Source organism: Salmo salar, chromosome ssa27 (assembly GCF_905237065.1).
Source record: "Salmo salar chromosome ssa27, Ssal_v3.1, whole genome shotgun sequence".
NCBI classification, from domain to species: domain Eukaryota; kingdom Metazoa; phylum Chordata; class Actinopteri; order Salmoniformes; family Salmonidae; genus Salmo; species Salmo salar.
This window is the reverse complement of record NC_059468.1, coordinates 31,306,716-31,331,168: the sequence shown is the minus strand read 5'-3', so window position 1 is coordinate 31,331,168 and position 24,453 is coordinate 31,306,716. Positions and strand designations below refer to the sequence as shown.

General features: G+C 42.1%; 1 protein-coding gene across 2 annotated transcripts in view; it reads left to right on the top strand.

The window, feature by feature from the left end:
* LOC106588944 (syndetin) overlaps window positions 1-24,453 on the top strand; it is a 162,624-nt gene that overhangs the window by 123,278 nt on the left and 14,893 nt on the right. For both annotated transcript variants that reach the window (XM_014178519.2, XM_014178518.2), the window contains exons 12-14: window positions 17,152-17,243; window positions 18,231-18,328; window positions 19,936-20,014. In XM_014178519.2, the coding sequence (XP_014033994.1) occupies window positions 17,152-17,243; window positions 18,231-18,328; window positions 19,936-20,014 (269 nt within the window). The remainder of the gene's footprint in view (window positions 1-17,151; window positions 17,244-18,230; window positions 18,329-19,935; window positions 20,015-24,453) is intronic.

Genomic DNA, 24,453 nt, shown 5'->3' with positions numbered 1-24,453 from the left:
GTTACTTCAGTGGCTCTCCCTCTTTCAGGCTGTCCATGTAAAAGGTCATTGAACCAACCAAGCCTGAAAGTGATAGGTGCTTGTGCTTTGTTGACGCCAACACACTGCTGACTTTGAAAAGTCACCGAGCCCTCCAAAGACCTCTTGAATCTAATGTTTGTAATGATTAATCTAATGATTAGCTGAATAATAAAAAATAATCCACACGGTGGAGATAAATGGAGATAAACTGTGATATGGAGATAAACTGATATTTAAACCTGTAAATATACAGTACATTTCCATTCCATTATCATGTTAATTTAAGCATCGTTTTGATTGATATTTGTAAGAGAAAAATATTTATGTATTTATCCTAATTACAGACCACATCATGTCCCTCAGTGCTCACCCCCTGTTAGGAGTTATTTATGTATTATTCATGTATTTATTAAGGATGATTCCGTACAGCCACAGGGAGGACGACGCATTGTTTACGTGATATTTAGATTAGATCAAATGAATGACGTATGGAGTGTTCTACTTTTCTGAGAAACCCATCACAATCAAACAGGGTTATCAAGTGCAATACTGCTATGGTCTCCAAAACAGGCCACAGTGAATCTTTCAGAGAGTTTTACATGTTATTACAAGGTAGCTAAGCTAATGGCCTATCTGCTGGAAAGGCAGAAGGTGTATTTTATATATACACCTACTCAAATATTTTATATTTGGGATTCATCAAAGTAGCCACCCTTTGCCTTGATGACACCTTTGCACACTCTTGGCATTCTCTCAACCAGCTTCATGAGGTAGTCACCTGTAATGCATTTCAATTAACATGTGTGCCTTGTTAAAAGTTAATTTGTGGAATTTCTTTCCTTCTCAATGCATTTGAGCCAATCAGTTGTGTTGTGACAAGGTAGGGGTGGTATACAAAAGATGCAGAAGATAGCCCTAATTGGTAAAAGACCAAGTCCATATTATGGCAATAACAGCTCAAATAAGCAAAGCGAAATGACAGTCCATCATTATTTTAAAGACATGAAGGTCAGTCAATACGGAAAATTTCAGTCGCACTTGGAGAGTGATTGAGTGCTGAATCAGATGACCTGGCCTCCACAATCAGTCAACTTCAACCCAATTGAGATATTTTGGGATGAGTTGGACCGCACAGTGAAGGAAAATCAGCCAACAAGTGCTCAGCATATGTGAGAACTCCTTCAAGACTGTTGGAAAAGGATTCCAGGTGAAGCTGGTTGAAAGAATGTCAAGAGTGTGCAAAGCTGTCATCAAGGTAAAGGGTGGCTACTTTGAAGAATCTAAAATATATTTGGATTTCTTTAACACTATTTTGGTTAATACATTATTCTATATGTGTTATTTCATAGTTCTGATGTCTTCACTGTTATTCTACAATGTATAAAATAGAACAAATAATGAAAAACCCTTGAATGAGTAGGTGTCCAAACTTTTGACTGGTACTGTATATAACTATGAGCCAGAGAGATGCAGGTAGCTAGATAATTTGAGAAGCAAGAAAATTCCAGCTTGTGTCATCATTACTATCACCTTACTAAGGTATCCAAGTCTGGGACAAACAACCATTGGCTCTGTTTCAATGGCGATAAAGTTTCAGTTTCATCATTTAGCAAAGTTTTCTATTCCTTCCTATTAGTTTGCATTTTCAAATACTTTTTCAATCAAAAGTAGTTTTGGCTCAGATGCGGAACTTGTCCTTTCTCTGTGGAAAAGGGGTTTAATTTCCCCCTTCAGTTCATTGGATTGATTAAGAAAATGGCCGATGACGAATAGGACCATGGTAATGCCTTTATCCCCTGATCACTGGTGCCGTTGAGACTTCGGCTGAGATCCAAATGGCGTTCTATTCCCTGTGTAGTGTACTAAATAGGGAATAGGTTTCCGTTTGGAACGCGTCCTTCAAGTCTCCAGCTTCCAAACCTTAGTTAAGCATATCTCCTTGTTCTGTGAGTGAAGGGACATTCAGTTCTAATCAGAGGAGGCGGGGCCATCCATCAAGAGGTGCTGTCATATCAGTGGGTGTGATTGGCTGTCCTCTACTACCCTCTAAGTGAAGGTGTCCTCACTCTGCATACGCTTTCACCCTTCCTCTACGTAAAGGGTGTGTGTGTGTGTGTATTCGGTGTGTGTGTTTGTGTGTTCTTGTAAGTGGGTGTACATCTCTGTGTATACCACAGCCTTAATTTGTCAGACTGTGCGGTGTGTCTTTGACCCCACCAACACGTTCTACTGGGCGACCTGCATGACCGCCAGGCTCCTCTCTGTCATTGGAGAAAATAATTTAAAGGTCCCTTGATGGCTGCAACGCTGCGTATGCATCCCAAGTGGCACCCTATTCCAGATAAAGTGCCCTGCTTTTAACCAGAGCCATTATTCAGGGAATAGGGTGTTATTCGGTACGCAGCCTGCATCACCTCTACGGAGCGTCACCACAGCTGCTATAATGAACCTGTCACCATGATGTATCAGTAATTATTGTCACCACTCAATAAAGGGAAGTTGTTTCTGAATTGAATATGGGTTCCCTCCCATCTTGCCAAATTGAATTTGCAGCCTTAGCTCACCCACTGTCATGTTCGCTCAGCTCTGACAGGTCCTCGGTGGTGAGAGGATAAATGGCTGCTGTTAGTGGATTGGTTACAAGCTCACAGCACTGACTGGAACCCTTCGTATTGACCTTTCGCTTAGAACTGCCACGCTAAACATACACTCAATCCAGGATAGAGGGAGCATTGACACGTGTACAGCTTCGCCTCATTCTAAGATGAAACCAACATAAAATGAAATCAAGATCGATGAAATAGTAACGTTTGCTGTTGGTGAACAAGTTGTGTTTTTTCACGGTCATTTGTGATTGGCTTATGATGTGGCGACAAGTAACCTAGTGGTTAGAGCGTTGGACTAGTAACCGAAAGTTTGCAAGATTGAATCCCCGAGCTGACAAGGTAAAAATCTGTCATTCTGCCCCTGAACAAGGCAGTTAACCCACTGTTCCTAGGCCGTCATTGAAAATAAGAATTTGTTCTTAACTGACTTGTCTAGTTAAATACAGATTTAATAAAAAAATGTCTTAGGAGCATAGGATTTCTCACAACATGTCCTGTTGTTTGTGTTATTTCTTGGTGTGACTCTATGATATATTAAGGCCTAACTTGGACAACTGCCTTCCTTGATTCAGTCCAAAAGTGACTCCATAGTTAACGTAACAGATGATGTCACTGATACGTAGCTACACCAGTTCCTTGTGATCCTGATCATTTAGGCATTTTCATGTACATGATTGCTTGGCTAATTATGCGTGTCTGAGACATTAAATAATACAGCAATCCCCGGGCGGAAATTGACAATTACGCCTCCCATTGCCTTCCATTGCCTCTGCTACTTACCTCTGTATTTGTTAAGGCTGCTTCTCTCCTTCATTTGCCGGGCCTATCAGCAGGTAAATTGCTTTCCCTGGCCTGTGACCAGCTTTGTTGTGTGTTTTCACACTCCAACGTCATCTTCGTCGCTTCCAACCCGATGATGAGGTAAATGTGGTTGCCAGGTCAAAAGATGAATTATAAACTGGGTGGTTCGAGCCATGAAAGCTGACTGACTGACAGCCATGGTATATCAGACCGTATACCACGGGTATGATAAAACATTGCATTTTACTGCTCTAATTATGTTGGTAACCAGTTTATAATAGCAATAAGGCATCTCTGGAGTTTGTTGTATATGGCCACTATACAACGGCTAAGGGCTGTATCCAGGCACTCTGCGTTGCGTCGTGCTTAATAACAGCCCTTAGCCATGGTATATTGGCCGTATACCACACCCCCCTGTGTCTTATTGCTTAAATAACAAGTAATTCATTCGTTTTAGATGGGTGTTTAAATTACGTTTTGGCTGGCTAGGACTTGACTGGAGACCGTCCAAGTTTCTCAAGGCTCCTTGTCACAGTTTTATCTTGTTGAATTACTTGGCGAAACTACATCTTGGAACTTTGTGCTGTAGTCTGTGAGACGTTGGCTGGTTGTTTTCTGGCATCCTTCCTTTCCGTTGTCGGGGGAGGATATCTGTTTACAATTTTGAAATGTGTAACAGTAACACAATGGATGCTGTTTCATCACACCTCACTCACTTCCCAGATTCTTCCTTGTCCAACGTTAACTGCTTTGACCCTGCTGTGATATTTTTCAGAAGAACATTGCAATGACTTCTATCACTATATTAATTCATATTATGCTGGTGTCAAACTGAGGCCCAACCTGTTTAGAAAGTAACCTAGAACTACTCTATCTAACCATTTAAGTCTTTGCACGGTTAAATCCTCCTCCTCATCTGGCTCCTCTCCTCTTTCCTCCCTCCCCTGTTCCCTTTAGTAGCATTAACCTTTTCTCTACATCTCCCAGACAGTCAAAAGAGCTAATCTCCCTTCTTGCTCACTTGTTAAAGACATGCTCTGGAACTTTGGCGACTACTAAGTATTTTTTAAATCTTGCGCTTTGGGCTAGATGTGTCAATGTGTAGTTCATACACGCATAATCTGAGCAGAATTACTATCTTACCTCAATTAGCCACGAAATCTCTAGTTTGAAAGCACAAATGGAGCTGACGGATAGGGCTGCCGTGCTTCAAGCTCTTAGGAAACTTTGCAGTATTTTGATTTTTATGTGTTGAATTTATTTGTGTTATGACATACAGCCAAGAAGAACTTTTGGATATCAGAACGGTGGTATCTCACCAGCATTACGACCAGGAATAATAGTCTGATCCTTTGTTCGTACCCCCCAGGGTAATTGAACTGATTCCAGAGGCTGATCCAAAACACCACTGGTGGAAAAGAGGTACTCGGAGTGGACTTCTAGTCCGACTCAGGAGGTGCGCACACCACCCACCGCTTCTGAGTATATTACTCGCTAATGTTCAGTCACTGAACAATAAAGTTGACGAGCTCAGAGGGAGTATTTCCTTCCAAAGAGATATTAGGAATTGTAACAGTCTGTTTCACGGAAACATGGCTCTCTAGGGATATACTGTCTGAGTCCGTACAGCCAGTTGGGTTCTCAGTTCATGTCGCAGACAGGAATAAATATCTCTCTGGGAAGAAGAAGGGCAGGGTGTATGTTTCATGATTAACTACTCATGGTGTGATTGTGATAACATACAGGAACTTAAGTCCTTTTGTTCACTCGACCTAGAATACCTCACAATCAAATGCCGACCATATTACCTCCCAAGAGAATTCTCTGCAGTTATAGTCACAGCTGTATATATTCTCCGTCAAGCCGATACCACGACGGCCTTCAAAGAACTTCACTGGACTTTATGCAATCTGGAAACCACATATCCTGAGGCCGCATTTATTGTATCTGGGGATTTTAACAAAGCAAATTTGAGAAAAACGTTACCGAAGTTCTACAAACACATTGACTGTACAACTCACGCTGCTAAAAGACTCGACCACTGCCACTCCAACTTCCAGGATGCCTACAAGGCCCTCCCCCGTCCTCCCTTCGGAAAATCTGATCACCAATCCTTTTTGCTCCTCCTTTCCTAGAGGCAGAAATTCAAACAGGAAGTACCCGCACTAAGGACTATTCAATGCTGGTCTGACCAATCGGAATGCACGCTTCAAGATTGTTTTGATCACAGGTACTGGGATATGTTCCGGGTGGCCTCCGAGAACAACATAGCTGAATACACTGACGCTGTGACTGAGTTTATCAGGAAGTGTATAGGAGATGTTGTACTGTGACTATTAAAACCTACCCTAACCAGAAACTGTGGATAGATGGCAGATTTTGTGCAAAACTGAAAGCGCGAACCATCGCATTTAACCATGGCAAGGTGACTGGGAATATAGCAGTATACAAACAGTGTAGTTATTCACTCCGTAAGGCAATCAAACAGGCAAAACGTCCGTATAGAGACAAAGTGGAGTCGCAATTCAACGGCTCAGACATGAGATGTATGTGGCAGGGTCTACAGACCATCAGACTACAAAGGGAGAACCAGACACGTCGCGGACACAGTCTTGCTTCCGGACAAGCTAAACACCTTCACCCGCTTTGAGGATAACACAGTGCCACCGATGCGGCCCGCTACCAAGAACTATGGGCTCTCCTTCTCCGTGGTCGACGTAAGACATTTAAGCGTATTAACCTTTGTAGGGCTGCCGGCCCAGGCGGCCTCAGAGCATGCGCAGACCAGCTGGCTGGAGTGTTTACGGACATATTCAATCTCTCCCTATCCCAGTCTGCTGTCCCCACATGCTTCAATATGTCCACCATTGTTCCTGCACCCAAGAAAGCAAAGGTAACTGAACTAAATGAATATCGCCCCGTAGCACTCACTTCTGTTATCATGAAGGGCTTTTAGAGACTAGTCAATGATCATATAATTCTACTTTACCTGACACCCTAGACCCTCTTCAATTTGCTTACTACCCCAATAGATCCATAGACGATGCAATCGCCATGGCACTGCACACTGCCCTATCCTATCTGGACAAGAGGAAACGTAAGAATGCTGTTCATTGACTAAAGCTCAGCATTCAACACCATAGTACCCTCCAAGCTCATCATTAAGCTCTAGGCCCTGAGTCTGAACCCCGCCCTGTGTAACAGGTGGTGAAGTTAGGAAACAACACCTCTACTTCGCTGATACTCAACACTGGGGCCCCACAAGGATGCGTGCTCAGCCCCCTCTTATACTCCCTGTTCACCAATGACTGCTTTGCCACGCACGCCTCAATCATCAAGTTTGCAGACGACACAACAGTAGTAGGCCTGATTACCAACTATGACGAGACAGCCTACAGGGAGGAGGTGAGGGCCCTGGGTGTGTGGTGCCAGTAAAATAATCTGTCACCCAACGTCAGCAAAACAAAGGAGTTGATCGTAGACTTCAGGAAACAGCAGAGGTAGCACCCGCTATCCACATTGACCGACCGCAGTGTAGAAGGTGGAAAGCTTCAAATTCCTTGGTGTACACATCACTGACAAACTGAAGTGGTCCACCCACACAGACAGTATGATGAAGAAGGCGCAACAGCGCCTCTTTAACCTCAGGAGGCTTAAGAAATTTGGCTTGGCACCTAAAACCCTCACAAATTTTTACAGATGCACAATTGAGAGCATCCTGTCGGGCTATATCACCTCTTGGTACGGCAACTGCACTGCCCAAAACCGCAGGGCTCTCCAGAGGGTGGTGTGGTCTGTCCAACACATCACCAGGGGCAAACTACCTGCCCTCCAGGACGCCTACACCACACGATGTCACAGGAAGGCCAAAAGGATCATCAAGGACAACAGTCACCCGAGCCACTGCCTGTTCACCCTGCTATCATCCAGAAGGCGAGGTCAGTACAGGTGCATCAAAGCTGGGACCGAGAGACTGAAAAACAGCTTCTATCTCAAGGCCATCAGACTGTTAAATAGCCATCACTAGCACATTAGTGGCTGCTGCTCTTTATACATAGACTTGAAGTAACTGGCCGCTTTAAAAATGTCACTTTAATAATGTTTACATATTTTGCATTACTCATCTCATATGTATACACTGTATTCTATCCTATTCCACTGTATCTTTGTCTATACCGCTCTGATATTGCTCATCCAAATATTTATATGTTCTTAATTCCATTCCTTTACTTTAGATTTGTATGTATTGTTGTGAAATTGTTAGATATTACTGCACTATTGGAGCTAGAAACACAAGCATTTTGCAACACCTGCAATAACAGCTGCTAAACATGTGTATGTGACAAATAAAATTTGATTTGATTTGACAGTTTTTCTGGAAGTTGTGCTGTGCCATTTTACCTCCATTTTCCCCCAAGTGAGCCAGCCCCCTAGCAATTCGAGTTCTAGCCAATGAGCTTCAGCCCCTCGCCATTTGAGTGACAGCTAGCAAGATGCACACACATCAGAGTGAGAGAGAGAGAGCGCAATGACGTGGTACACATATGCGACGTAGTGCTTATTTCAGAACTACTGGCTAACAAGTATATAAAAGTACCAGAGAATCTATTTTATGAACACTATCCCCCTCTATGTCATACTGTCATGTAACAGTGGGCCTAGGCTGGGCTTTGTTTCATTCTTTCTTTTTTTCCATTCTTTCTTTCAGGGAGTGACTCATGCAGTCGTTCTTAGCCCAGTCAGGACAGACAACCGTGGTGCAAGTTGTTTCCCTCTCTGTGATACGGTTTGGATACACCGATGGGTCATTCTTAGCTTTCCAGGTGTTTTATGTCAAAAGAACTCTACTGTTGTTCCAGAGAAAGCGAGACTATCTATACGGTAATTAACTTCCCAAATTATAGATTGTATTATCTCTAGCGTTGTCTTTGGGGTCAAAGTAGAAAAAGCTCAGTAACAGGCATGTAATCAAACTCCGGTATCTCGGATGATGTAGTGGTCATTTTAAAACAGGTGGATTTTAGATTTAGAACACAAATGTCTGACCAGTCAACGTGACAAACGCACTACATGGCCTAAAGTATGTGGACACTCCTTCAAATTTGGCTATTTCAGCCACACCCGTTGCTGACAGGTGTATAAAATTGAGCACACAGCTATGCAATCGCCATAGACAAACATTGGCAGTAGAAAGGCCTTACGTTATAGGATGCCACCTTTCCAACAAGCCAGTTCGTCAAATTTCTTCCCTGCTAGAGCTGCCCCGGTCAACTGTAAGTGCTGTTATTGTGAAGTGGAAACATCTAGGAGCAACAGCGGCTCAGCTGCGAAGTGGTAGGCCACACAAGCTTACAGAACAGGACCGCCGAGTGCTGAAGCGGGTAGCTTGTAAAAATTGCGTGTCCTCGGTTGCAACACTCACTACCGACTTCCAAACTGCCTCTGGAAGCAACATCATGAAATGGGTTTCCCATGACCAAGCAGCCGCACACAAGCCCAATGCATAGTGCCAACTGTAAAGTTTGGTGGAGGAGGAATAGTGGTCTGGGGCTGTTTTTCATGGTTCTGGCTAGACCCCTTTTTTTCCAGTGAAGGGAAATTTTAACACTACCGAATACAATGACATTCTAGACGATTCTGTGCTTCCAACTTTGTAGCAACAGTTTGGGGAAGGCCCTTTCCTTTTTCAGCATGACAATGCCCCCGTGCACAAAGCGAGGTCCATACAGAAATGGTTTGTCGAGATCGGTGTGGAAGAACTTGACTGGCCTGCACAGAGCCCTGCTCCACTTGGTTGTGCAGGTTATTTTTTTTTTCTTCACCTTTATTTAACCAGGTAGGCTAGTTGAGAACAAGTTCTTATTTACAACTGCGACCTGGCCAAGATAAAGCAAAGCAGTGTGACAGAAACAACAACACAGAGTTACATGGAATAAACAAGCATACAGTCAACACAATAGAAATAAAGAAAGTATATTTACAGTGTGTGCAAATGGCATGAGGAGGTATGGCAATAAATAGGCCATTTTAGCAAAGTAATTACAATTTAGCAGATTAATAACACTGGAGTGATAGGTGAGCAGATGATGATGAGCAGATGATGGTGTGTAAGTAGTGAAACTGGTGTGCAAAAGAGCAACAAAGTAAATAAAAACAATATGGGGATGAGGTAGGTAGATTGGGTGGGCTAGCTGATGTTTAAAGTTAGTGAGGGAAATGTAAGTCTCCAGCTTCAGCGATTTTTGCAATTCGTTCCAGTCACTGGCAGCAGAGAACTGGAAGGAAAGGCGGCCAAAGGAGGTGTTGGCTTTGGGGATGACCAGTGAAATACGCGCTCCAGCAGGTAAGGTGAGATCTTTACATAATGGGTCCATCGATTGAAGTGTAAACAAATTCCAAACAGTTCTGGTAAACTGAGTAGTCAACACCTCGTGACAATAACTATTTGGCTTGCCATTCTATAATACCCTTTTTAACAGCGATACATTGCCAGGAAGCTGCAAACATTCAAACAACCGACTGCGAGTCAGGCCTAATCGCCCAACATCAGTGCCCGTCCTCACTAATGCCCTTGTGGCTGAATGGAAGCAAGTCCCCGCAGCAATGTTCCAACATCTAGTGGAATGCCTTCATAGAAGAGTGGAGGCTGTTATAGCAGCAAAGGGGGATCCAACTCCATATTAATGCCCATAATTTTGGAATGAGATGTTCAACGTGCAGGTGTCCACATACTCAAAGTAGCCACACTTTGCCTTGATGACAGTCCATCCAATCAGGAGAGAGAAATATGAACATTTGTGTTCTTAAATAAAGAAAGATGATGGTGAAATGGTCACCTGCTCAAGCACATGACCTTGTCAGATTTATGATCAAATTCTAAAACTTTCCAACATGTTTGTTAGGCTCTAAGCTTGGTTAAATGACTTTCTCCAGCATATTTTTTTAAATGTTGTTGCAGCCTTGAACATCATTTGGCTGATTTGAACAAGCGGAAGTTTGAGTATGGGTTTGACTGCATTTTGGAAGATGGTATCTATCATCCCGTCTGCATCATTTGGCTGAGATCATGGAGAGAACTGATTAACCCTCATTGTCAACTGCCAAGCAGCATTTCTTTGTTTCCCATCCAAACGCCATCGCCTCTGAGTTTAATGAGGCTTCCGGAACTGACAAAATTCTGTCAGTATGTCTGCAGTGGTGATGGTGCATAGTTATCCATTAAGTCAGTCAATAGGATTTGTAGAGGATAGGGTTGATCTAAAGATCCAGTTCCTTGTTAGCTAAATATATAGCTTATCGTACTAAGGTCAATAGGTCTAGGAATAGAGTTGACAATGTGGATTTCATTTCAACAATGGAAGTAGTACTTGTTCTATTGATAGAACACTTAACAAAGGGGATTAAACAGAGAGTTTTAGATAAAGAGTCTCTCAATTAAACACCCCAGTTGCAGTCATAATCTGGGTCAGTGCAAATATCAGCTTCCGTCCACCCTCTGACTGCAGTTCCTGTAAAGAGATTAGTACAGTAGTCCAAGTCCTCTGGATGAAGCTGCAGTCTGCACAAAGAAAAAAGTGGAGGTGCAAGTCCTCACAAGGTGAAACTAACAACAAATGGGCCTCCGTTTATTTGACCTGAGTTCTCCAGTAGGTTGTCTGTTCTGTCTGTGATGTCATACTGTTCTCCAGTAGGTTGTCTGTTCTCTCGGTGATGTCATACTGTTCTCCAGTAGGTTGTCTGTTCTCTCTGTGATGTCATACTGTTCTCCAGTAGGTTGTCTGTTCTGTCTGTGATGTCATACTGTTCTCCAGTAGGTTGTCGGTTCTCTCTGTGATGTCATACTGTTCTCCAGTAGGTTGTCTGTTCTGTCTGTGATGTCATACTGTTCTCCAGTAGGTTGTCTGTTCTGTCTGTGATGTCATATTGTTCTCCAGTAGGTTGTCTGTTCTCTCTGTGATGTCATACTGTTCTCCAGTAGGTTGTCTGTTCTCTCTGTGATGTCATACTGTTCTCCAGTAGGTTGTCTGTTCTCTCTGTGATGTCATACTGTTCTCTAGTAGGTTGTCTGTTCTCTGATGTCGTGCTGTTCTCTGTCATCGTTCTGATGTAAAGATGAAATCAACTTCAGGGTTGTGTTCAGTAGAGCACACTATAACAAAATGCATTAGAACAGAAAACCAACAGGAGTGCTTCTAATTGGACAAGTCCAGGTAGTCCCTCCCTGTTTCGGTTCAGTTCAAGTTTTATCGTCACATGCATAAGTACAGTAAAATGCTTAACTTGCAAGCTCTAACCCCTACAGTGCATAAATCAATATCTAAATAATAACTCATAGGAGAAATTGACTGGTAGCAGGATAAATAATAATAACAATAATAAACAGTGACGGGTGGGTGTGTGCATGGTGGAGTGTGTGTGATAGGTGGATATACATGTAAACAGGGCTGGAAAGTGACTGGTAGCAGGAGTATATAAATACTGATGGTTATATACTAGTGGTAATATACACAGTGTACAAAACATTGGGAACGCCTTTTGCTCTCAGAACAGGGGTGTACTACCAAGCTAACATATGGAGGGATAAAATATTTTTGGGGAAATATTGAATTTGGCCAACTACTATAGCCCATAGAAACGCATTGAATAACACATTCATTTATAAAAAAATAAAAAAACATTTAACCTTTAACTCGGCAAGTCGGTTAAGAACAATTTCTTATTTACAATGACGGCCTACCCCGGCCAAACCCGGACGACGCTGGGCCAATTGTGCACTGCCCTATGGGACTCCCAATCATGGCCGGATGTGATACAGCCTGTATTCGAACCAGGGACTGTAATGACGCCTCTTGCACTGAGATGCAGTGCCTTAGACCGCTGCGCCACTCATAAGGAATACAGTTTTGAAGTGTCTGTCCTATATCTAGGAGATATAAGAAATCTCAGGAAATATTCTTGTTTTTTTTGGGACACATTTAACCCCTTATTTTTGTTGGCACAGAACTACCTCCATACTTTATTTATTTGTATGGGTTACATTCAGAGGAGTCCTGTAGCACTTGTGGGGTCAAAGCAAAACAGAGAACGCCATCGTGTTCATGAGTCTCCCCTTTCCACAGTGGAGTCATGTTAGTTTCTAGGCCAAACTGTTCGGACGCTACAGACGTTTTCGTGAAAAGACTGATCGTGGTCTGACAAACACTGCTCTAGCTCTGTCAACTTTCACCGCAGATGCGGAAGGCCGACATGGACGGATACAGTGGGTTGAGATGCATCCAATGCAAAAAACTGATATCTCTAACTTAGATTGACGCAACTCTTTAAGAATTTGAACCTGTCTCCCCTTCATCTACACTGATTGAAGTGGATTTAAGACATCAATAAGGGATCATGGCTTTCATCTGGATTCACCTGGTCGGTCTATATCATGGAAAGAGCAGATCTTCCTAATGTTTTGTATACTCAGTGTATACTTCACATGTGAACAGGAGTAATAGTGGCCAGTACCAGGAGAGAATAAATAGATACTAACGGTAATTGCAATCAATAATCAATGAACAGCAGCGTAGTGGTAATAATACATTTAATCAATAATCATTTTAGCAGTAGGGGGTGCGGGGGGGAGCAGTAGTTGTTAGGCATTTAACAGTCTTATGACCAGGGGATAGAAGCTGTTTAGAAGTCTGTTGTTCTGAGCCTTGATGTGCCGGTACCACCTGCCGTACGGGAGCATGGAGAACAGTCCATGTCTCGGGTGGCTGGAGTCTTTGGCAATTTTCCGGGGCGTTCAGTCCATTTTCTGCTGTTCGAAGCATAATTAGCACAACTCAGATGTTCTATTCTGGGATGGCGTGGGAGATTTCTTTACCGACTGGCAGTTATCACCTTTTCTGTATGAATGAACCCCTCTTATGCCCTGTTTCATAATCCCTGGATTATATTGCATACGTATGACATACCTGAATATTTCCCACTTTCTATAGCTAGGGATTTCAATAAGTAGGGATGTCACTCCAAAAGACAAAGCCTGTCCATCCTCTGTCTTCATCTAGATTACCCTTTAGTTTTTCTTCTCTTTTTGATCCAGGTTAATGTCAGTGGTCTCAAAGGATGGTAGTGGTGGAGTCTTCAAACCTTGTGCTGCTGGTACAAAATACGTAGTTTAGCCTTTTGAGGTACCTTGTCTCAGGCTGAAGTTAACTTCTTGCCAGCAAGGTCTTTTTGTTCTCCATTTGTCGTTGCTTGCTGTGTTTGGGTGCATTTTCCACTGCGGCGGTTCTGTGATGAAATTGCCCTTTCGAGCTGTAGGGGTTGGGAGTGACCTCTCTCAGACACCTCCCACAAAGTTCAAGGTCATCTCAAGCTCAACCACTTTCCGTCAGTGGAATTCAATGTTGATCCTCCAAATACTCCATGTTTTATGCTTCCTCTTGAGATGCATGTACTGTAGCCTACCAGGCACAGACCACCTTCATCCTTCACTGCCTAATGTACACACTCATGAATACCATATCAAACACACACACCGATGCGGCAGATAGCCTGGCGGGTAGGAGCATTAGGCCAGTAACCGAAAGGTTGCTGGATCGAATCCCCAAGCTGACAAAGTAAAAATCTGTCCATGAGCAAGGCAGTTAACCCACTGTTCCCCGGGCGCCGATAACGTGGATGCCGATTAAGGCATCTCCCCGTACCTCTCTGATTCAGAGGGTTAAATGCGGAAGACACATTTCAGTTGAATACATTCAGTTGTACAACTGACTAGGTATCCCCCTTTCCCAATAATACACACCATATCAGACACACACACATCAATACACACCATATCACACACACACACATCAATACACACCATATCAGACACACACATCAATACACACCATATCAGACACACACGCATCAATACACACCATATCAGACACACACACATCAATACACACCATATCACACACACACATCAATACACACCATATCAGACACACACACATCAATACACACCATATCAGACACACACACATCAATACACACCATATCAGACACACACACACACACATCAATACACACCATATCAGACACACACACACATCAATACACACCATATCAGACACACACACATCAATACACACCATATCAGACACACACACATCAATACACACCATATCAGACACACACACATCAATACACACCATATCACACACACACATCAATACACACCATATCACACACACACACACACATCAATACACACCATATCAGACACACACACACGCATCAATACACACCATATCAGACACACACACACATCAATACACACCATATCACACATCAATGGAAGAAGTTGTTCTTTAATCTCAACATATCTCCTTTCTGTAAAACATGCTTAATAAATGGCATCCTCTTGTTCTGTTCTGTAAACACCAAGGCTACATCCCAAATGGCACCCTATTCCCTATATAGTGCACTACTTTTGACCGGGTCCCACAGGGAATAGGGTGCCATTTGAGACAAAGCTTAGATGAAATCCCTTGCCTTAGCAGACACAGGGTTGACTAATGACAGGGACTGTTTGGATGCAAACGGGAGGCCGCCCTCAACGCGTTATGTAAAATAATCAAACGGTGTTCCTTCTCTGTCTATGTAAGGGATAGTTAGGAGATGCAGAGCGACAGTCCTGAGCCTGACCTCTTCGTCACAAACACATTGTGAATCTCAGCCCCGCTGTCATCCAGAGTTTCCTAACTGTGTGGCTTCTTGTGGTGTCTCAGAACAGTTGATTCATCTAGTTTCCTCACCGTGTGGTGTCTCAACAGTTGAATCATCCAGAGTTTCCTAACTGTGTGGCTTCTTGTGGTGCCTCAGAAAAGTTGATGTGTTGTAGTCTTTTGTATGTAATTTCATGTGGAGGGAATGACGAAATGTAGTGAGGGAGATTCACCCAGGCTTCATCGAGAAGAATTGTGTTACGTCAATGGAGTCTTGTCAAATGCATTGCAGCAATTTGTTACATGGTTTTTGTTTGCATATTGGGGTCTATGCAGAGAGACAAAATACAGAGTCAGCCACTTACTACACGCAGTCAGCCACTTACTCACAGCCTTGACTGCAGAGGATAGGCAACATTCCCTCATATACAACAAGTCTTCAGATCTAAGGCAGTTTCCCTCTTCCTCTGTCCTTCCCTTCTTCTCTCTGGGGACGGATGCCTGGGGAAGGCTGCCTGGGCTGGCAGAGAAAGGCATTGTGACCTCTTTAGTGTCAAAGCCTGAATATGACAATGGCTGTAACGTATGTCTTTCTCCCGCTGTTCTGTTCCTGTCATCTACAGAGGAAACACTGAGGCTAATGAGGAGGGTATGGCCGTGGGGCTCATCATCAGTAGCATGATGGCTAATGTGGATGAATGCCAACTTTACTGTTTGCATGGGGTTGGAAAATTCCTGTTAGTATGACGGGTTGGGAAAGCAAAGATGACACTGTTACTGCTACGAAGATGGGGGTGGAATATGTTTATGTTATTAAGATGGGGGTTGTAAAGCAGAGGTATCACTGGTACTATTAAGATGGGGGTTGTAAAGCAGAGGTAACACTGGTACTATTAAGATGGAGATTGTAAAGCAGAGGTATCACTGGTACTATTAAGATGGAGGTTGTAAAGCAGAGGTATCACTGGTACTATTAAGATGGGGGTTGTAAAGCAGAGGTAACACTGGTACTATTAAGATGGAGATTGTAAAGCAGAGGTATCACTGGTACTATTAAGATGGAGGTTGTAAAGCAGAGGTATCACTGGTACTATTAAGATGGAGGTTGAAAGCAGAGGTAACACTGGTACTATTAAGATGGAGGTTGTAAAGCAGAGGTATCACTGGTACTATTAAGATGGAGGTTGTAAAGCAGAGGTATCACTGGTACTATTAAGATGGAGGTTGTAAAGCAGAGGTATCACTGGTACTATTAAGATGGAGGTTGTAAAGCAGAGGTATCACTGGTACTATTAAGATGGAGGTTGTAAAGCAGAGGTATCACTGGTACTATTAAGATGGAGGTTGTAAAGCAGAGGTATCACTGGTACTATTAAGATGTGGGTTGTAAAGCAGAGGTATCACTGGTACTATTAAGATGGAGGTTGTAAAGCAGAGGTATCACTGGTACTATTAAGATGGAGGTTGTAAAGCAGAGGTATCACTGGTACTATTAAGATGGAGGTTGTAAAGCAGAGGTATCACTGGTACTATTAAGATGGAGGTTGTAAAGCAGAGGTATCACTGGTACTATTAAGATGGAGGTTGTAAAGCAGAGGTATCACTGGTACTATTAAGATGGAGGTTGTAAAGCAGAGGTATCACTGGTACTATTAAGATGGAGGTTGTAAAGCAGAGGTATCACTGGTACTATTAAGATGGAGGTTGTAAAGCAGAGGTATCACTGGTACTATTAAGATGGAGGTTGAAACACTCGTTTCTAGTTTCATGCCATTTCTGTTTTCAACTCTCCTATTGCAAGGACACCATATTTTCATTTGCCCCTATTTTTGTATATCAATTACATTCTAATTTGCCATCTGTGAATCCAATCCAATCTGTTCCAGTGTCAGTTTCAGATACATCTGAACGAGCAACTGACATCATGAGTCACTATTAATAACACAACAACAGATGACAGAATAAGGCCTGGTACTAAAGTGTGATGTATTTATGAATCAGTGTGTGATTTGTGTCCCCAGATGAGACGGGTGCCGCAGACACTGCAGAGGCGGTTGTTGACCACAGCTATGTGAAGAAGAAGCTGGAACATGGCCTCACTCGAATCTGGCAGGTCTGAACACAAGCTTTCTTTCATTTCTACCCTCTCTCATCTCTCCTCTCTTTCTCTCTTTTCCATTCATCTGTCATCTCTCTCGCTCTTTTCCATTCATCTCTCGTCTCACTCTTTCCACTCTCTCTCTCGTCTCTCTCTCCCTCTTCCCATATCTCTCTCTAACAAGTATTCTGCTCCCCTTCTCCCTTCAGCAAGTCCAGCTGAAAGTGAAAGCTTATCTGCTTGGGACAGACATGTCCAACTTCAAATACGATGACTTCATTGTGGTCCTGGATGTTATCAGCAAGTATATAGACATAGAATGAAATAGAATTGGGTACACTCAATATGAACGCCGGCCCACCCATCATGGAACATTGACTTGAATGGGGATCCCCATTCTAGTAATTCTATTTCTAGGACCACATCCTCATTAGCAATGATTGGTTTGAACGAGGTGGACCGAAAGCCTAAACCTTCCGCCTTGCCCCCTAGTCCATGTGAAACCCCTTGTTTTAAAAGAACCACAACCAGAGCGGAGAGGGAGTTACGTGGGCAAAAATTCATCTGCTTGTTCCGCCAACAGAACAAAGTTGTAGTTTGGCTCTTTACAAGCTTGTCAATTAAAGAATCGGGTTTCTGGGTCGGCTGTGTCCTTACGGGCCAGTGGGGAGAGAGAATAGGGGTTCCTCGGGGATCGGTCTCGGGGCCACATGGCTGTGAAGTAACTCTATGGGGTTCATTGAACTATTCAGAAGCTGCTGGCAGATGCTTTTCCTTTCCCCTCCTCGCTTTTGTGTTCTTTCCATCTAATTTTGCATTGCTTCTCATTTCTCTCTTTCCCACTCTACCTATTTTTCTCCCTCTCTTCCCCCCTCTCTCTTTCTCTCCCTCTCTTCCCCCTCTAACTCTTTCTCTCCCTCTCTACCCCCCCTCTCTCTTTCTCTCCCTTTCTACCCCCCCTCTATCTCTTTCTTTCTTTCCCTCTCCCCCTCCCCCTCTCAGGCTGATGCAATTGGGGGAGGATTCTGTGGCAGTAAGTCCGAGTTGCTACAGGAGTCCATTAAACGTCAAAGTGTCAACTACTTCAAGAACTATCACAGGTGAGGCACCTCGCCCCTAGCTAGCGAATGTTTGCCAAAGTTATATAAATGTTTGCCAAAGTTATATGAATGTTTCCCTGTTTGAACACCAGTCTCATTACATAATTATTTTTCTCCCCAACATATATACATACATATATATATATATATATATATGGTGTTTGGGGTCACTTAGAAATGTCTTTGTTTTTGAAAGAAAAGCAATAAAGCAATAAAATAACATCAAATTGATCAGAAGTACAGTGTAGACATTGTCAATGTTGTAAATGACTATTTTAGCTAGAAACGGCTGATTTTTAATGGAATATCTACATAGGCGTAACAGAGGCCCATTATCAGCAACCATCACTCCTGTGTTCCAATGGCATGTTGTGTTAGCTAATCCAAGTTTATCATTTTAGAAGGCTAATTAATCATTAGAAAACTATTTTGCAATTATGTTAGCACAGCTGAAAACTGTTGTCTGATTAAAGAAGCAATAAAACTGTTCTTCTTTAGACTAGTTGAGTATCTGGAGCATCAGCATTTGTGGGTTCGAATGCAGGCTCAAAATGGCCAGAAACAAAGATCTTTCTTCTGAAACTCGTCAGTCTATTCTTGTAATGAGAAATGAAGGCTATTCCATGCGAGAAATTGCCAAGAAACTGAAGATCTCGTACAATGCTGTGTACTACTCACAGAACATAACAGAGCAAACTGGCCAGAATAAAAAGAGGAGTGGGAGGCCCCGGTGCACAACTGAGCAAGTGGACAAGTACATTAGTGTTTTTTGGTTACTACATGATTCCATATGTGTTATTTCATAGTTTTGATGTCTTCACTATTATTCTACAATGTATAAAATAGTTAAAATAAATAAAAACCCTTGAATGAGTAGTTGTGTCCAAACTTTTGACTGGTACTGTATATTGACCCCCCGGGCTTAGTGGGGGATATGACATTGTAGCTACTTTTTCTGTCCCCTAATAACTTACAATGATTCAAGAGATGCTTCTAGATATCTGGTATGTCTTGTGCACTGACGGCACTCCCCGTCCACTGTGTGTGCTTGAATACCAAGTCTCTTATTCTGAATAAAAAAGGTGTTACATGACTAACTTATCTGGCACACTGTTTTTCTAACATAACACCTCGTAATAATCCCTGTAACTGGTCGGTGTTGTTAGATATGTTGATCCATGTATTCGAACACCTGTAAGCTGTGGGACCAGGACTCTGTAATGTTTGATGTTTACACTGACATTTCGTTTGGATGAATTGTTATTGACCCCCAAGAGAGAGGCGTCAGGTGGGGGGGTCTCACAAGCGGGGGGAGGTTGTGGGGTGTGTCTGGTGCCTCGATGATCACAGCAGAGTATTGACTGCCCTTTCACCCTCTACAAACTGCCCTCCGTGCCCACCGTGGCATTTCCCTGCTCTGTTTGAGTCCATGCATTTCATCTGGAACAGGAGCCCTTGTGCTAGAAAGTAAATGGCAATGGGTCGTTAATCGGCAAACGCTGACTACTTCGCTCTTCTTTTTGTCTCTTTCTAGTCTTTGTTTTTCATCTTTCTTTCTTTTGTTCTTTGTTTTCTCTTCATCCCTCTCTTTCTCTCTGTCCGCCCAGGACACGCCTGGAGGAGTTGCGGATGTTTCTGGAGAACGAGAAGTGGGAACGGTGTCCTGTCAACATCACTCAGCTCCACGTGAGTAAGACAGTTAGATGCCACAGAGCCAGGGAGATGGATTCAGAGAAGTGATGTGACATTTAGTCATCATGTCTCATCTGGAGCGATCAGTATCACTGTCACTCATCATAGGCATGGCATTTACATATGAATATGAAACGTAGTGGCCCTAGTTGTCAGCAGAAGTTACAGTTAAAGCTGTGTACGTGCAATGCCCCTGGACTAAATGATTTACTATCATATTAAAACACTATAAAGGGATCTGGACTGATAGAAATCCATCTAATAGAAGATTTTGGTTCCCGAAACCCTGTATGAAAATGCACACTGTTTACTTGACTGACATTAAGATAAAAACCTTCAATAACGGAATTCCAAAAAAGACAGCTCTCTTCCTTCATTACCAGCAGACATCAAGGAGGCTTAGGGATAGTTCACCCAAATCACAAGATGACACATTGGTTTCCTTACCCTGTAAGAAGTCTATGGGACCGATATTAGCATTTTTTGTGCATCATGTCCAAAACATCCAAAAGTATCTAAAATTGATTTTGAAGATCAACAAAGTCACTTATAGATGTTTTGAACATTATGCTAGAAAAATGCTAATATGTGACCGACCACCTTGATTCGGTCTTATGTAGCAAAGTTTGAAATTGTGTTTTTTACATTGGATAAAAGTTTATTTGTCACATGCAGAGGATACAGATGGTGTAAACGGTACAATGATAGTACATTTCAATTCCAGTCAATTCAGGAAATAGACTAAAATTCCAATTATTTTCAATTAGTTAATGTTGAATTGAAATGGAATTGAACCCAGCCCTGATGTGTCTACGTGCATGTATGAATATGTAGTCTAACCAATGCTTGTGTACAGTATTCCTGATTCTTTCTATCCTTGATATGCAAGCTTATTGATGTTGTAAACAATGCATTTTTTGGTTTTTATGTACAGAGAAAATCAGTATAGACAACTTTTTCTATAATGTCATCTACATGTTTAAACATGCAGCATTAGCAGGCAGGTTTATGGGATTGTTTTAACATCCGTGCAGCTCCAATTAGCTCACGTACGGTTTAGGATTCATTCATTCTGTAAGCAACATCTGAGGACTACAGTACCATATGAATAATGCAGTGAGTGAGAGAGCGAGTGATATTGCCAGCCTCCTACCAGGTACCCTTAGGGAAGCCAGGGTCCCGCTATAATCTCCTCATGAAAGATTAATGGCTTGGAATCTAACAAACAAAATAAGGAAGTGGTAGGCAGAGTTCTAGCTGGGGATTCTCTGTGGTGTGACTTATTTACAGGCAGGCAACTGGTTCATGTCTCTGTTCTGCCACTGGCAAAGGTGACGCTCGGCCTCGGGTTTCGTTTTTTTGTCCTATATCCAAGTGTTGTTTTAGTTATTCTCGTCTCTATCTAGTATTTTGTCATAGCCACTAATGCCCTAGGCCTATTTAACTCCATTATTCCTCTATTGAAAACTTGTGGATTTGATCAGCCTGTAGTTGACCATATAGCCAACTCCTTTGCACTAGGCGCATTTGTGACTCTGATTTATCATTTGAGGTGCATGCCAAAGATTTATGTGAACGATTCAAAACAAGAGGGTATAAAGAAGAATTATTGGACAATTGCCTTAAGAGAGTAAGACAAATGGAGTGGAATGCATTATTGCAAACACGTTAAAGGAATCCCTCTCCCACCTCTGCAACTTTGGTGTCCACCTACAGTCCTATTTCAAGGTTGATCGAGGAAGAGGTTAATAGACATTAGCACATATTACATAGCGACCCCAGATTTGTTAAAGCGTTTGAATCCTCCCCGATCATGGTAATTTCCCATGTCACAACTATGTCCACTGTTATGCCATGATCAAAGGGTACTCTCTTATCTGTCCCCATTCAGGTAAGAGGATCACGTTTTGTGCTACAATAACATGCATCACAAAATCTGTTGTATATCTCCTTAAGTGTTCCTGTAACTTGTATTATGTGGGTAAGACCAAACGGGAACTTAAGACAAGGATATGTGAGCATAAGAGCACCCATTCACAACCATGATAAAAAATATACATAAATGAGAGGGATAAATTACTTCTCCAGAGACATATTGGATAGACCGCTTGGGCATTTTTTATTTATTTTTTGTTTGTAGTAGGTTCTAAATAGGCCAAACATTTAGGTAATGACATCATAATTTATTTGTATTGTGTGTCTGTCTTTAAATTTTGATGTTCACTTTTCCCCCGCAGCTTTTTCTGCTGCGATCTCTTGATTGGGCCAGTACTGACTGGGAATTTATAATGATGCCCACCTGTGAGGTCTTGTTGCCGTGACATTGACTGCCATTGCCTTGCAAGCTGAAGAAAGGCTCCTATCCCCAAACGTTCGTGCAGCAATAAAAATGTCAATTTCAGTTTATTTACCGTAGTGCTGTCTTATTTCTGTTCTTTGGATTATATATGAGGATCCAGCACCCAATTTAAGTTTGTATGAGGTGGCGTTGTTTATATTTTCATTTTTTCATTAGCCTGTCCCATTTGAAGTATACCTAGTGTTCCTTTGATGTCTTTTTGCTTTGATTTCAAAGATTTCATCAATGAATGCTATGTCGTAAAGCCACACCAAGGAGGATAACTATAACATTAACCATAAATTATACGTAACTATAAACATTGGTGAGCATCCACACCAGCGGACCGTTTATCATTCTGCAGTACACCTGTCAATCAACTAATCAACGCATCCTACTTCACACTGTAGGCCTATTAATGATGTAGTAACACTGTAGGCCTATTAATGATGTAGTAACACTGTAGGCCTATTAATGATGTAGTAACACTGTAGGCCTATTAATGATGTAGTAACACAGACTTTTCGGTGCTTCAGGGTGTGTTCGTTGTCATAGTGACAACTGCAAATAATACAGTGCCTTCAGAAAGTATTCACACCCCTTGACTTTTTACACATTTTGTTGTATTACAGCCTGAATTTAAAATGGCTTAATTTGAGATTTTGTGTCACCGGCAATATGCCTAATGTCAAAGCAGTATTGGGTTTTTAGAATTTTTTGTACATATTAATTAAAAAGGAAAAGCTGAAATGTCTTGAGTCTGTAAGTATTCAACCCCTTTGTTATGTCAAGCCCAAATAAGTTCACATAATAAGTTGCATGGACTCACTCTGTGTGCAATAATAGTGTTTAACATGATTTTTGAATGACTACCTCATCGCTGTACCCCACACATACAATTATCTGTGGTCGCTCAGTCGAGCAGTGAATTTCAAAGAGATTCAACCACAAAGACCATGGAAGTTTTCAAATGCCTCGCAAAGGGCACCTATTGAATGTCCCTTTGAGCATGGTGAAGTTATTCATAACACTTCGGATGGTGTATCAATAACCCACTCACTACAAAGATACCTGCGTCCTTCCTAATTCAGTTGCCGGAGAGGAAGGAAACCGCTCAGGGATTTCATCATGAGGCCAATGGTGATTTTAAAACACTTACAGAGTTTAATGGTTGTGATAGGAGAAAACTGAGGATGGATCAACAACATTGTAGTTACTCCACAATACTAACCTAATTGACAAAGTGAAAAGAAGGACACCTTTACAGAATAAAAATATTCCAAAATATGCATCCTGTTTGCAGTAAGGCGCTAAAGTACAACTGCAAAAAATGTGGAAAATAAATAAACTTTATGTCCTGAATACAAAGTAGAAAGTTTGGGTCAAATCCAACACAACACTTCGCTAAGTACCACTCTTCATATTTTCAAGCATGGTGGTGGCTGCATCATGTTATGGGTATGCTTGTCACCGGCAAGAACTAGGCAGTTTTTTTAGGATAAAAAATAAACAGAATATAGCTAAGCACAGGCAAATTCCTAGAGGAAAACCTGGTTCTGTCTGTTTTCCAACAGACACTGGGAGACAAATTCACTTTTCAGCAAATCAAATCAAATTGTATTGGTCACATGCACATGGTTAGCAGATGTTAATGCGAGTGTGGCGAAATGCTTGTGCTTCTAGTTTCGACCGTGCAGTAATATCTAACAAGTAATCTAACAATTTCACAACAACTACCTTATACACACACAAGTGTAAAGGAATTAATAAGAATATGTACATATAAATATATGGATGAGCGATGGCCGAACGGCATAGGCAAGATGCAGTAGATGGTATAGAACACAGTATATACATATGAGATGAGTAATGTAGGGTATGTAAACATTATATAAAGTTGCATTGTTTAAAGTGACTAATGATACATTTATTATATCCAATTTTTTATTATTATTGTGGCTAGAGATTTGAATCAGTATGTTGGCAGCAGCCACTTAATGTTAGTGATGGCTGTTTAGCAGTCTGATGGCCTTGAGATAGAAGCTGTTTTTCAGTCTCTCGGTCCCAGATTTGATGCACCTGTACTGACTTCGCC